The 16,279-nt window shown below is 33.3% G+C and overlaps 1 protein-coding gene across 1 annotated transcript; it reads right to left on the reverse strand.

Moving 5' to 3' along the window:
- Positions 1–2,724: 2,724 nt before the first annotated feature.
- Positions 2,725–11,353, reverse strand: LOC108343026 (TORTIFOLIA1-like protein 1). The gene is made up of 6 exons (XM_017581043.2): positions 10,404–11,353; positions 7,762–7,953; positions 5,995–6,094; positions 5,205–5,914; positions 4,246–5,127; positions 2,725–3,219 (listed from the first exon to the last, which is right to left on the reverse strand). Exons 1-6 carry the CDS (start codon positions 11,106–11,108, stop codon positions 3,028–3,030), a joined length of 2,781 nt encoding a protein of 926 aa, XP_017436532.1. The 5' UTR covers positions 11,109–11,353; the 3' UTR covers positions 2,725–3,027.
- Between the last annotated feature and the right edge of the window lie 4,926 nt (positions 11,354–16,279).

Here is a 16,279-nt window from a genome sequence, read left to right on the forward strand (position 1 = left end):
GATAGATTTGAAGTTGTGGTAGATATGACTCGAACTATCCTGTTTTGGTGAACATGTGTCCTGTTTTGTTGAACAAGTTTCATATGGTAGAGTACAAAGGGACAACGTGTGTCTTCTTGGATTTATTTGGTTGTAGTATACTGATTAAATGTGCATGTTAACAATATTACTTTGTTGACTAACACTTGATGTGTTGAGGTTTTATTAGACGTTGAATATGATAGCTTACCCTTATTGTTTGTGTGTGAATGCGATGGTCGTATAACTCGTGTTGCTATACGGGAGCAGACGTTAATACATATACTCCAGTTGATTATTAGAGCAGCAAGGAATTTGGGGAGAAACTAGGAAATAACTCTTTTGTTTTACTTTTGAATATTTTCAATTAATTCGGTTTATTTGTTTTGGAAGATGAATTAGAAGTTACAAGTTTGTAATAAAAGTTTTTATTGGATTTTCATGAACTATTATTTAATTCCTCAGTCTAAGATTTATATGAATGTTCTTTTAAGTTATCTTTTTAGAGAAAAAAAATTATTGACTTGTGCATAACAAAATGGGATGTTACAACGGTTATATGGTACAGTTAAATTTTTTGTTTTATTTCAAAATATTGGATATGAGATTGATTTTGAGTCATTTTTTAATCATGCAATATTGAAATTTTCTAAATTAAACAATTCGAAATATTGACATTGTCCTTAAGCGGATGCATTCTCTACATGCACATCATAGTCAACACATTCTAATAGGAGGATCCATTATAATATCTCACTAGGTTGAGAGACACAGACTTATCCTAACCATATTTATTCTCGATAAAATATAGCACATTAAAATAACATAAAAATGTAATTTCAAATAGACTTTTGTATTGTATGCGTATCGGTCGATACATATTGACCAATTTGCTTTAAACCGATTGTCCAAACTGTTAGAAAACTGATTGATGCCGATTAAGATTAGCTAATAATTCAAGGGATGGTTGACCATTACATTTGTGATTGACCGGAAGATCATATAGTACAGTTAAATTTTTTTGTTTTATTTAAAAAGATTGGAGATGAGATTGATTTTGAGTCATTTTTTAATCATGCAACATTGAAATATTTTAAATTAAGCAATTTGAAATATTGACATTGTCATTATGCAAGTGCATTCTCTACATGCACATCATAACTAACATGATCTAATAGGAGAATCCATTATAATCTCGCACTAGGTTGAGAGACACAAACTTATCCTAACTATATTTATTCTCGGTAAAATATAGCACATTAAAATATTGTAAAAATATAATTTCAAATAGATTTTTATATTGTATATGTACTAATAAGTACATATCAATCAAACACCTCAAACCGATTGTTTAAACTGGTAGAAAAGTGATTGGTGTCGATTATGATGAGTTAATAATTCAGCTAAGTTAAACAAATCAGTAATAGAATTTAACAGAGACTAGGTCATGATTAGGTCAACTCTAATCAAAAGTTCATGACGAAATTTATAAATACAGGTTAAATGTATGATTGTTGAAATTTTTACTATGCATTGATTATAGCATTAATTGTCAAACCAATCAAATACTAAAATGACTCGCGGAATATCTTTAATGAATACATCTAATTGATTGGAGTGAACAACAAAAAAAGGAAACTAAAGAAATAAAAAGACTCTTTTGAGTGAACACTTAACCCATAAACAAGAAACATCTTCTAAATAAACACCATCCAAAACATAATGTCTATGGATCAACCCAGTGGAAACGAAAAAGCAGAGAGAATGACAAAATTGACCTTCAGGGACACAATAAATGTGGCGAAAGACAAGCAAAAGGTGTTGACTGTCATGGAAGTACACAGAGAAGAGGGTTGCATCATAGAGACGTAGGTTAGAAGAAATCATAGGAGAAAATAGTGATGTGCGTGATTTTATAACAAAAGCATAAAAGATAAATTTAAATTTGAACATTCCATAGATCATAAATTACAAGGACACATCTAAACATAAATGTCGAAATAAGAATACATGCAATCCAAAAGATCACTTAATTTTATATTTTGGTTCGGAAAGAACAAGTGGAAGAATTTAAATAAACACTTTTTTATTTAAAAATGTAAAGAAATATACAAACTCAGTTTTTATTGATTTTTAGTTTCGAAGAAACTCATCTCTTTTCTATTCTTTATTTATGAAATTTGTCAGGTTCTAATCCTTCACACACGATCATGTGTCAATTTCTCTTTAATCCCTCATTTACGAAAACTACACAACAAATTCCTTTTGGTAAAAAACACAATTGTCTCGGGTGACCAGCAAATATAATTGATTTAAGAAATAATTATATTTAATCTAAATTTCTTGATTAATGAAGAAACTGTAAGGAAAAGAAAAGGAAAATAAAATGTCGATCCTTTATCATCAATATGAATTATATTTTAATTTTTTTTCCTTAACTTCCAAAATCCCAATCCCTGTCAATCGTGAATTGTTTTATGTTTTCCAAATATGGGTTTCTCTATCTTCTCCAAATAAGAAAAAAAAAATCAGTAGTTTGCTTGTGATTATACATATATGTGTGTGTATCTTTATAATATATATATATATATATATATATATATATATATATATATATATATATATATATATATATATATATATATATATATATATATATTCATTTTAAGCAGAAACAGAGAAAAGGGTGGAAATGGAACCCGGAAATGAAGAAAGATTACATATCATAATTACATGGAAGACTTGTCCATTCGTCTCAATTTACACAATGTCTTTAGCAGGACCATTTCTGACAACCAGACACTGCCACTTAGTAATGACAATATCTGTTGATACAACAAAAATAATAATGGTGATATTCAACGGTCAAACATTGGTCTGACCGGTATAGGATCAGCCTGAGTTCACCAAGATGCAGGGGAAAGGGGAACATTAATCTGTGGCATTCAAATTGCACCTGATACCATTCGATTCAATTTCAATCGCAGAGCATGATTTGTTCTCTCTGAGCTATTTGTCATGCTGTTGTAGATCAATTTCCCAGGCTGATGCCAACTGCAATAAAAGCTGATCTGGATGTACCCCTTCCCAGGCCTCAGTAGTATCAGTAGAAGCTTCATGTAAATTCAGTAATAGCTCTTTCTTCACTTCCATGGGGATGCCAAAGGTTTCGGCTCCATTTTCCAATACTATCTCCAGCAACTGAACATTATGGTCATGAATTCAATATATTATGCATCAGAAGAGATGTAAAAGCAGGCAAAAGAAGATAGCAAAAGGAGATGAATTCAACATTATGAAGTATACATCAATTGCTAAACAAGCTCTTTGTTGCAATTTGGTGCAGAATTATCATTCGAACGAATGAATGCACATATAACCAACAATTTTTTAAATCAGAATTAATGATCAGTCATATACATTTTGAAAAGAGATGTGATTCCATGTAACAGGGAATTATACAAACCCTGTTATGGAAAGGGACTAAGGGTTATATTATCCAACCTTGGGTTTTGGTAGGTTAAGTCTAAGTAGCACATTAAATTAAATCAATGTTGATTGCCAAATACACCCGATATTGCTCCCTTTCGAAGAGCCTTACTGAACATGAAACGCTTAAGATCTGGACCATCTACCAATAAAAAAGAGTGCACCTGACAGTCCCTGGCATTGCTCACAACTATTGAGTCATGCTAATGCAGACAAGGACACGAAACTCGCCCAAAAAATAATTAATATCTGAGTGACTGCTTAAAGAGGCATAAATTATGGTTTGAGTAACAGATATTTAATGAAGTAGCGGGTTCTCCGTCACTGCACTAAGTCAATTGTCTAGCTGATAAATTATAAAGAAGAAACATATAAGCAAGCCCTCCAACAAAACATTGACGCAAGAAAACATTAATGGCCACACCGCCTGAAAGATGAGATTTTTCACTTATAATCCACAGGAGTTGTGATCTTGTAGCAATTTGAAAACCAGATCTTGAGACAGGATTACACAGACGAGTCATGAAACCCTTTAACAAAGTATAATAATTTTTCTAGATGAAGATCTATTTCATGGTTTTATACTATACTAGTGTTGACACTGATAAAATATAAAGAAATACCAAAATCATCCCTAATTATTTTAAGGTGCTATTTTGATGAGAGGATTCATGTGACTAAAGAATACACATATTCAGACAAGAAGAACGGAAATTCAAACAGAAGAAAAAGTCATACCTGTTGAATCCAAGACAAACAGATGTCATACATGTTCTGGTCCAGCAAGAATTGCCCAATGGCATTCACAATTTCACATGCAACTTCACTTGAAAGTTGGTCAATTACAGGACCTGTTCTGTCCATTAGCTTTACAAGCAAAATATCATCACCAGTGGACAATACTTCTGCAAAGGCTGAATCTGTGTCACCTACTTGAAGGGCATCCATTGCATTGGTCCAAGAAGTCCAGATGGCATCCCTCTCTTGCCCAACATTGTCATCGGCCAGAGCTTCTGCAGTCATTTCAGGGATTGCTACCCTCGTTGCTCGAGATGCTCCATTGTCCTCACCAGCAACTCGAATTGCTTCCAAGGTAGCTTCATCCTTGGAAGCTTGCCAGACACTTCTGGCAGATGGTCCCTCACCAAGCCGGATGGGCAGTGCTGCTTTATCCCAAGCTCTCCTGTTTCCTGACTGATCACTCTCATGCACAGATTTCGGTGATCTTCCATCAGCAGAACTACCACCAAAAGTCCTCCTTGAGGAAACCTGGCTATTATTTCTAGAAGCACCATAACCAGGAAGATCCCACCCTTCAGACATGTCAGATCTCCAAGATGGCCCTCTTCCCCTCATTCCCAGAGCATTTCCATCAGATTGGGAAAATCTTTCACCAAATTGGATGCGTCCATCACCACCTCTTCCATACTTGGAATTGGAGTAGTCATTAAAACCATTATACTTATTAGGTGGCCTGCTAGATGATCCTTCAAACCCTGTAAAGTTTCTACGACCTGATGATATGGATAAATCTCGAGACATGTCTTCAACAATTCTCTCAAGGCCACGCACTCTATTCTCTAGAGTCACCATACTATCATGCGAACCACCCATGAAATCCTGCAAAATTGTTTAAACATCTATCACTTGTGATAAACATAATACCAGAACTATTTTTTGTGCTACACTGACCATACCTGAAGCATATTCATTAGATGAACCTGTTGCCTTTCCAGTTGCAGCAACTGCCTCTGGATGGCCAACCAATTTCCTCTGTTATTGGAGAAGGGTACGTCAGACTGACCATCAGTTTTAGAAAAACCTGCAAGATTGGCAGAACCCTCCCTCTGATCATTTTCAGTTCTATCATCAGTATCATATGCCTTAGTCCTCAGTTCTTTTGAGTTCATCCTTCTTTCGGAGTATCTGTCATGGCCAAAATCATCATAATTCCTTTGTTTGGAATTTCCATCATTGCCTCTCTCAAAGATACGATATTTATTACTTAGGGATCCATGAAAATCATCGTTAGGGATGTTTCCAACAGAACTTGTTCTTTCTTTTGAATCTTTAACATTTGCCTCTGACTCTTCCTCGTTGTTGGAGTTAGAAGAATTGAGGCCTCTCCGAGGAACAACTACTTCCACTGGCAAATCATCTGAACCCCTTCTTTCAAGTTTTTGGAAAAATTCTGGATTTAGCTCTTTATCAGATAAGGCTGGTGCTTTCTTTTTCAGTATTACAACCGCCTTCTCAGAGATGCCAGCTGCTTTGGCCTTAGAAGTTGAATCCGGATTCAAAGAACTAGTTGATGAATCTTTTACTGATGAATCAGTCTTCCTCTCATCAGGATTTACTTTTTTTGGGTCACTTGTCTCTGACGAAATAGCTGATTCATTCCCACCATCTAAAGCATAAAAACAACAATCATCACCAACATAAACTAGGATAAGAAACAGACAATGACCGACAACTCAAACATCCTACCAGACGAGGGCTTTGAATCATCAGGAGACCCATCTCCTTTCCCTGAGATCTTTTTCCACAATTGCAATGCCTCGTTGATGCTATCTCTTACAGGTTTTATCTGAGGACAATAATACATTAATTTAGGGGGGGAAAGTAGATAATAAAGCAAAGAATTAGTTCTCCAGTAATGGAGTTTCAACATATTAAAATCTGGCATACTCGGACCAATGATCCTTGGCCCAGACTATAAAGAGAACAGCATAAGTAGTACTATTGTCAGACACCTGATACACCAGTCACAATTAAATGCACTGTCAACTCTATGTCGGCACATAATTTCTTCAGTGCTCTTTGAATGAGATACACTAGAATGCAAGAACAAAGTCAACAGGAAAAGGCTAATATTTTGTGGCTACCTTCTTTAATGTTTTTACGATAAACATCCTCACTCCTTGCTGACCAGAAAAATAATTCTCACTCCTTGGGTGTGTTTGGTAAAACTAGACTATAATAAAGTAGCTGGTAACTAATAAAATAGCTTCTAACCAATAAACTAGTTGCTAGCCTCTAACTAATAAACTAGCTGCTAGCTGAAAAGTTCTAAACTTAAAAGTTCCAAGTTGATAAACTAGTTTATTGGATTGGAAATGTTTGTAGAATTAAATGATAAGCTAGTTGGTAAATATAAAAGGAATAACTACATAAACTCTAAACCCTAGACCTTAAATTTTGTTATATTAAAAAAATTGTGTTTGCTAGACAAAAATATATTATGCTATTATAATTTGTTTTTTAAAAAATAATTAAATTCTTATTAACCTTTTCAGTGTTTCTGCTTACTTTTTTCAAATTTATCTATGTTATTTATATTTGGACAAGTCACCTCACCTTATTTAAACTAGTTAATGTGATGAATATTAATCAAAATTCATTTTTTATTAATTTTCAAAAGTTTAATTTTTTATTTCTCAATTTAAATTATTATCTCTGATATCTTTTTTATAATCATTGTGTGTAATTTTCACAAAATAATGTAATGATTTTATCTTTGTAAAATTGTAATTACCAGTGGAGAAGAAATGTTTGCCACTGTAAAATTGAAAATAATTAAATTCTTATTAATCTTTTCAGTGTTTCTGTTTATATTTTTCAAAGTTGTGTATATGTTATTTGTATTTGGACAAGTCACCTCACCTTATTTAAATTAGTTAATGTGATGAATATTAATCAAAATTTATTTTTTATTAATTCTCAAAAGCTTAATTTTTTTATTTCTCAATTTAAATTATTATTTCTGAGGATCTTTTTTATAACTTTTATTGTGTGTAATTTTCACATAATATCATGTAATAATTTTATCTTTGTAAAATTGTAATTACCGGTGGAGAAGAAATGTTTGTCACTGTAAAATTGAAAATAGGAAAAAAAATTAAGAATGATAAGGAAATGTATTTAAACATAAGGGATAGTAATGGAACAAAATTAAATAAGCAAGAAGCCAGTTGAAGTAGCTTGCTCGTAAGATATAAGCTCCTACATAAGCCATTTTGAATTATCTTACTAAACACTTTTATAGAGATCAAACTAACTTAAAAGTTAATTAAATAAGTTAGTAACTAAGTTATTGGACTTACGAAACATACTCCTTGTTGAATAAATTCCTTCTTAGAAACACAATATTTAAATAATATAAGAATTGCAATAAGTGATAACACCAAGAATCAAAATGAAAATAGCATGGGATGTCAACAAGTTATAATTAGGAAATCTCACGGCAAATTCTACCTTGTCAAATCGGCAAGCCTCAAGTACTGCCAGTGTAGGTGCTGCTTTATCAGCAACCAAACTGCTTGAATGCAATGCCAATGAACTTAATGCCTCAGCTGCTGCTTTACGTGTTGCCCAATCCGTACTAGAAAGACATTCATGGATGCTAGGCAGCAAATGTTCCAAGCTTTGTGGTGCAATCGCTCCAACCTGCAATCAATACCCAATTACCTCTAAGGAATTTTCATACCAATTCTATACATCATAAAATGGTAAGTTGGCGATTAATGGCCCCAAGTTGGACAAAAACAAGCAAACCAACAGAATCAAAATTAAAGACATGGATCTTTGCAGCCTCTATCATCCAAATCTGATAGACCTATGCCAAATATTGAACTGCAACTTCCGTCGAACTTCATTGGGATTAGCCTCTGCAGTTGCCAAAGCCACTTTCAAACATCATTATCACCACATATGGCCATGTTAAATTCAATTCTATAAATGATTTTGTCAATATAATCAGTTCTAACTAAATCTCAGTGGTTCATAACCCTAATGAATCTACTACAATAAACAAACACTAGCATTTGTTTAGCATGTTAAGAGTTAAAATAGAACGGAACAGAGCCAGACATACGGATAAAAAGTGATACGTTTTGGATCCAGCAAGAGAACTAAAACCAACACCAATGCTCCTCCTGATTATATAAAAATGACTCCACCATAGTCTCTTAATAACAAAATGCCAAAATTTAAACGTAGTTTTGTAAGTACTTTTAACACTGTTTTCTAATTAGAACTAGAGTTTCATATCCAAGTCAGTCTGTGTTTGGATTAGCCTTTGAAACCTCAGATCCACAATTCAGATGTGAAAAGTAAAAGCTACTCTAAGTAACTTACTTGAATATGGATCGCACATTTTGTTTGGTCATGTCAAACCAAGCAAGCACAAAACTATCCTGTCCTGACCTTTAATGAAACTTTTATTACACAAATGATCGCACATTTTGTTTGGTCATGTCAAACCAAGCAAGCACAAAACTATCCTGTCCTGACCTTTAATGAAACTTTTATTACACAAATCATTGATGTGAAATTCCAATTCATATTTGAATATAGAAACAAAAAATGCCATAGGATTTACTTCTAAGTTTTAATCTAAAGATAACTCTATCGCAAAATAACTAAAGCATCTAAATGTTTTAAACTAAAGCTCCATGCATCAAATAAAGAAAGGACAAAACCACAGGACCACCTAATGACCAAAATAACCATTCAAGTTCAAACTGAAATCAACACCAGTGCTCCCCTAGGCAAGGTACTCCATAGATATAACTCAAGCACTCCGCCATATCATTAAGGTAACACTCCAATTCCCGTTTGAGAAGAAAACCAAAAAGAAAGCATCTGCATCTAAGTTTTGCCATAAGGGAAACTCTATATCTGAAAATAACCAAAGCGTCTCAAATCTTTTACACTAAAGCTCTGTCCATACCCTAAATAAAGCAAGCACAATACCTAATGACCAAAATAACCCTTCAGTTCAAACTCAAAGCAACACTAGTGCTGCTCTTGGCAAGGTACTCCCTCCCTAGTTAAAACTAAACCACTCATCCTTACCTGAATCATCTATGAGGACCTTCAATGAAAAATGCAAACCTTTATTATGAGAATCATGGAGAAGAAACTCCAATAATTTTGATTTGAGAACAGAATAAAAATAACACCTATGGATCTACATCAAAGCTTTTGATCTAAAGAAAACTCTACATCCCATATTGATCAAGGCACCTCAAAATGCTGTATATTAAAGTTCCATTCATACCGAAATAAAGTGCAGAACCATTGGATCACCTAATGACCAAAATAACCCTTCAAGTTCAAACTCCTCAGAACCATTTCATAATGGACAACATTTAGATGCAGTGAAGTGATGTTGGTGTGGTTCTCCGATAAGAATTAAAATTTCACCTGAATAATCTATATAATAAAAGATTCTATTGAATGCCATCCTGTATAAAGATGAAATTCAAATCTGGTTTGAGAAAAATAGTAATAGCATGTATGGTACTATATCCAGTATTTCCATTGGCAGGGTACTCCCTACATATAACTCAACCACTCCTCTATACCTGAATAATCTAAGCGAACATTTAATGCAGATCTTCATTACAAAAGTCATGGAGGTGAAATTCCAAATCTGATTTGAGAACTGAACTAAAGAAACACCAATAGATCTGAATCTAATATTTGCACTATATAAAACTACGCAACCCAAAATAACCAAAGCACCTGAAATGCTTTACACCAAAGCTCCATTCACACTCCAAATAAAGCAAGCACAAAAGCACTTTACCAAATAATGACCAAAATAACCCTCCAAGTTCAAGCTCCACAAACCATTTCATAATGGACAAAAACTTCGATGCACTTAAGCGTTGTTCTCCAGTCAGAAGTAGAATTTTACCTTAATAGCCTTAACAATAACAGATTCCATTAATTATCATCCTGAATTGCTGAAGTAAAACTCCAAATCTCATTCAAGAACAAAACCAATAGCACCTATGATACTACATCTAAGTTCTCTTCAAAATAACTCACATCAATACACCAACCCTCGATCCCACTTCACCCAATCCACAACAATGCAGTCCTCTCACCTGTGACAAGCTGGCAACCACCGGCAAAATCGCCGCCTTAGCCATGAAATTGGGACTGTTTAGCAGCTTGCAGATCCTCGGACAAAGTTTCTGGAACGCCGGCACCGGCGCCTCCCCTCCGCCGCCAGCACACTCCACCATCTTCGCCATGCACACTGCCGCGCCCGCCTGCACCCCTTTGTTCTGCTCCCCCATAGCCTCGAACAGCGGCTTCACGAACAGCCCCACCACCGTCCCGACCCCCCCTCCGCCGCCGTCGCCCTTCAGATACTGCGCGGCCAGTGCGCCGACAGTGTCCCTACAGGCATCGCGAACGGCAGAATCGGCGTCCTTGAGTCGGCGCACCACATGCGCTATAATCTTGGTGAGGTGCGCCGCCGCGGCGTCGGCGTGGGCGGCGCAGACGGCGGCAAGGAGGCGCAGCGCGTCTCGCTTGACGGCGGGCTTGGGGTCGGTGGCGGCGTCGTAGAGGCAGTTGAGGATCATGGGAATGGCGTCCGGTGACAGCGCAGCGATGGTCTTCTCGAGGTCCTCAACCGCGATCTGGTGCGTGTCGCGGTCGGAGAGCTTGGAAAGGGAAGTGAGTATCCTCTGCTTGAGCTCCACCATTGCAAGGTGCGATGAGAGTGAAGAAGATGAGGATGACGATCTTGACGAGGGTGATGGCGTTGGGTTTGTTTGGGTTTGGGGTTTTGGGTGCTTCATTGCTGGCGTTGGTGTGAGTGAGTCTATGTTGTTAAAGGTTTATCTTTGAACCTAATGCAATGGAAAAGAAGATAAGAGAGAAAGTGGAAGCAATCTGTGAAAGGAAAATGTGAACTGATTTGAAGTGGAGTGCGTTGGAAAGAAAAGATGGATCTGTGAGGGAAAAGGGTGCAAGACAAGTTTTCAAATATCAAAAACTCTAAATCATGGAGCCTTTCTTTTTCCCTGAATAACCAACCATTTCTGAATTGGAAGCTAAGAATTTGGAATATAAATTTATTATTTTTATCATTATTAAATTTAATTTAATTAAATTGTTGGAATATGAAAATAGGGTTTTCGGGTACCACAGCAGTCCTTGGATCTTACTGAGATGCCCTAGAACCACACTTCTAGGGCATGGGAAGGGACCCTGTACGGGTGTAGAGTGGGGATAGGTCCTACTGGCTTACTCAAGAGAATTTGAGTATAAAACATTTTTTCATTTTAGTTCTCTTTTTTTTCTCATTTTTCCCTGTTTAATTATTAATTCTAATAAAATGTCGTTCTTGATAACATAATTTAAAATTTTAATTATAACATTTCTATTAGTTTATTAAATTATATTGAACATATAAATCTCATATAGATCTCTAAGAGTATGATCAAATTATAAACTTTTCATATCATAATATGGTTGATGTAGTGTACTTTTAATACAATGACAACAAAATTATATCATATAATTTGTGTTCGGCAATAAAAATATTGACAACAATTATCAATGTACATGTTCAAATTATTGTAGAAAAAATAGTATATGAATTGTTATAAAACTACCTCTATAAGATAAAATTACTAAATATACATAAAAGTTCTAATTTAAAAAAAAATAAACGCAGGACTTCGTGTAAATTAATTAAATTTATTATCACTAGTTATGAAAATGAGGTTATTTAATATTGTTTTGGGATAGGATGAGGTCAACATATTGGAAAGTAGTTTAAAAGGTTTTAAAATTGTTTTATTCCAATATCAAAATTACTTTTTAACATGTATCAATAATATAATAAATGCAATCTCACGTTTTATTTCAAACTTATATTTATAAATTATATTTTATCTTTTATAATTTAATAAGTAGTAATTATACTTTATCTTAAATTATTCAACATTATAACTAATTGTCCTAACAATCGATTCAGTTGACTCGAATGAATACTAATTAATGTGTATATATATATAATAAAAATAAATAAATTAAAGTATTATTATGGTTGTGTTCACTTTACATGATGGATTTGGCAAAGAGAGATTTGAGAGGACTTGATAGTGAATTGATTGTTGTTTTTTAAAGAGATTTGGAGGTGAATGAGAATGGAGTTGGAAGTAAAATTTATGAACCAAAGTATAAGTAATAAAAAATGATAATTTTTTAATGTTATATATATTGTAAAATTTATTACGAGGAGAAAACAAATAATTTTTAACATGATAAAAATTTGTATTATTATTATAATTAATTGTTATTATTATTTTTATTATTATTATCATTATTTACTATTATTATTGTTGTTGTTGTTGTTATTAACGCATGTGGGAACCGAATATCATATTATGGAATCGAATACAAAATGGTAGAACTGAATACCTCATGGTGGAACCGAATACGGGGGACTGTAATCGAATACAGCCCCTATGGAATCAAATAAAGGTCGTGTAACCAAATACAACTCCAAGTGGAATGAGATCCAACCTCCGCAGTTTGAGCAATGTCATCCTCTTTCACTTCACCTACAACCTTCATCACAAGACAACCCTTCATCTTCAACCTCTTCAATGTTTACGTTAACGGAGACCACGAAGATCCACTTCAATGGCTAATGAGTATGGATGCATGTATGATTGCTTGCTCTTCGGGAGCATTTGGTAATTTTACTTGCAATCATCGCAAATCCGACCTATCATACGAGAATTCACTTTTCCTCCAATCCCTCAAATCCTCTTAATCACTCGCTTTTAAATCTTTGACAAATACGGTAAATTTCACAATTCCTTCCTCGCAAATAACCTTAAACAGTACATTCAAATCAAACAAACATAGTCTGTTTTATCATATAATTCAACTAATATATTATTTATCTTAATAGGCAATTTACAATTCCTTAAATTTAAGTATATTCTCAATCTATACTTATATATTATAATTATCATGTACAGGAAATTCTCCTTTCTAATATCCATATTTTGTTTCCTATTTAATTATTTTACTATTTTATCTTTTAATTGAAACTTTTTTAAAATTTAACTACTTTTTTCTTTTTGAAATTTCACCCTTTTGTTTAAAATTTAACGATTTTGTTAAACTAAAATAATTATCTATAATAAAAAAATTCTATAAAATCCATTTTTAATAAAAATATAAAATTTATTTATATTTACTTCTATAATTATAATTAAAAAATAATATTTTTCTTTAATTGTCATAAAAAAATTGAATAGTAATATTAAGCAACGGTTGTAAAGTTAAATGCACTAATCTCATTCAACTTTTCATTGTCTTAATTTATATAAGTTATTAATGAACTTATAACTTTATCATTTTTTTAACAAACTGATTTACTTATTTTCATAAAAAATTGTTAATGTATAAACATATTATACATCATTAAATAAAAATATATCTTTCATAATTTTGTTTGGAACACTCATTGTTTTAATAATAAATAATATCATAATTTTTATTGTTTAATGAAGTAGTAATCTCTCAAATTCATAAGTGTATTATAGGACCGTTTCGGCAGCTATCCAGTGGCTTAGGATAACGGCATACTAAAGTACAAATCAAGCGACCATTTGGTCAAACATCGAGAATGACCAACCAGTCATGAACACTTAAAAACCTTAAGTATCACCCACAATCAAGTTTATCTGTAAAGTATGTTTATTAGATATTGGGTCATAATTAAGTCTATACTAATGATAAGCTCATCTAAAAACTTATAAATATGAGTTTAAGGTAAGGAGATAGGTGATTGCATTTATTGAGAATTTAAAATTTTATTATGCTACCCGAACGGTCATAATACTCACTTGATTGTTGAAGTACCTTTGGCAAGTATACCCCGCACAACTTGGAGACACAGACTATTAAGGACTCGGAAGAACTTTGTAGCCGAAACAGAAGAACATGTTTGGAAGCTTGGAGAAAAGTGTGAATGACTGTTTTTATTGTGATCTCTAACCCCACACTCGAAACAATAAAATTATATGTAGGTCATAAATAAATCTAAAGAATCATTTATACAAAATCAAATGCAAGTAGTACAAGATGAAAAGTCTATTTGAAAATTATAAAACTCCCAACTATAAAAACTTATAGACCAAGATGTAATTGCTCAAACACTAAATGTTAGCCCTCATGGTAACCTTCCATCAATTTTTTTTTATATTTTGTAATATGATAACCTAAGATTGGTCCATAACTTATCAGTATATAAATCTTTCCACTGGATTAATTCATTATAACTTAATAGAGAAGGAATTGACGATTCCTAAACTACCTATAGGAACCTCCTACACTCTTCACCACCAAATCTCATTCTTTATGAGTGTGAGAGTCTATTAGAGTCTAAGGATAACTTCACATAGCATCCTTAGAAATTGCATCACACTACCTTATCAAATACTCTTCCTCCTTATAGAGAATATAACCTTACACACCAATTAATTTATACAAATAATTCATACATTTATCACATTTACATCATTTTCGAAAGTTTACCCTTCATTTTCATTCTCTATAACATAGCCATTCAATAATTATATCACACTTCTCATATAGCTCAACTAATCACCCTTAACATATAGTTACGTTATTCTTTGATCCTCAACCATTCATGATTCTCAATACAAATAACGTACTTTACTAGTTCAAATCACATCTTTAATCACAAGGTACATGAATAATTATACATTTTATAAGTCATTAACTTTTCATAAATAATCATGTTAACTTCATATACACATTCATAAAGTACTCAATGAGACAATCACAGATACACTTTGGGAAGTAACCTCAATTCATTATAATATTAAATACAACTAACTTATACAAGCATAAACCCGCAACTTAGATCCCTTAGCAATTTAGAAAATGAAAAGAACCAAAACATCCCAATAAGTCATGCATAAAAATGAAAGCATTCACAAAGACATTACTCAATATTCGCGCTCAAAGCCAAAGCATTAGAGGCTCTGGTCGCACCAACTCTTAGTGATATGTAACACTTCCTAACGCCCTACTTCCAATGGTCATTGAGTGACATAAGGTGCCTCCTAGCGCCAATCTTCCATGGGTTCTCTATTGAGCCCATGCTTAGCGATAAGTGGTACTGATCAACAATGGATGATATCGCTCAGCGGTGTCCGGGATAATAGCCTCTATTTGAGGTTTTGTGCAACTCGCACTTGACAATGTAGACTAATAGCCCAATGATGATGTTCCAACACTAAAGAAATTTCACGATTCAGGTATAAATTCGACATGCAGTATCTTAATCTTGTTTATTTACAATCTTAAATACAAAACACAATTTATATCATTTAAGAACGCAGTTCTAGACCATAAATTTAAGTAATCCTCTAAAATAAATTAGCTTTCCTTAACTTCTTAGTGACCTTTACTTATTCTTTAACAGACACCCAAGTTTCAACCTCTTACACATAGAATATGAAACAAAAACTCAATTTAGTGATCCAGAACTCTCTTGAGACCAAAACCAAAAGAGAAACCCTAAGGAAGCTTTGACAACACATATAAGGAGAAAAGAGACAATTGCATATAATTCAAAACTAGTTTAAGGATGAAAACAAAAATTTCTCTTTCCCTGTTGCAACTCTTAATGATGTTAGGGTGATGTGTTGTCCAATGTTTCTTCAATGACAACTCTTAACATAGAAGAAGAGAAAGAAAAAATAAGGGCTAAGAAAATAATTGAAAAGAATAACTTGAAAAAAAAATTCAAAGTGAAAGTGAGAGTGAGAATTCTATTTTAAATTAGAAAAGGGTTTTGCATTTATGAGGTTTCACTTATTACATAACTTTTCATAAAAATAAGTTATTTATTTTTCAAATAAAATAACTTTTATTATAATTTTTCATAAAAAAACAATGGTATATGTATCTTTTT

This window comes from Vigna angularis, chromosome 6 (genome assembly GCF_016808095.1).
Source record: "Vigna angularis cultivar LongXiaoDou No.4 chromosome 6, ASM1680809v1, whole genome shotgun sequence".
Taxonomy (NCBI): domain Eukaryota; kingdom Viridiplantae; phylum Streptophyta; class Magnoliopsida; order Fabales; family Fabaceae; genus Vigna; species Vigna angularis.

Bases quoted from the DNA above. Each gene is read 5' to 3' on its own strand.
- LOC108343026 (XM_017581043.2), bottom strand. From the start codon at position 11,108: ATGAAGCACCCAAAACCCCAAACCCAAACAAACCCAACGCCATCACCC. The intron at 6,095-7,761 runs GTAGAATTTGCC...TATTGTCCTCAG, and splicing joins AGGCTTGCCGATTTGACAAG to ATAAAACCTGTAAGAGATAG. The intron at 5,915-5,994 runs GTAGGATGTTTG...TTTATGCTTTAG, and splicing joins TGATTCAAAGCCCTCGTCTG to ATGGTGGGAATGAATCAGCT.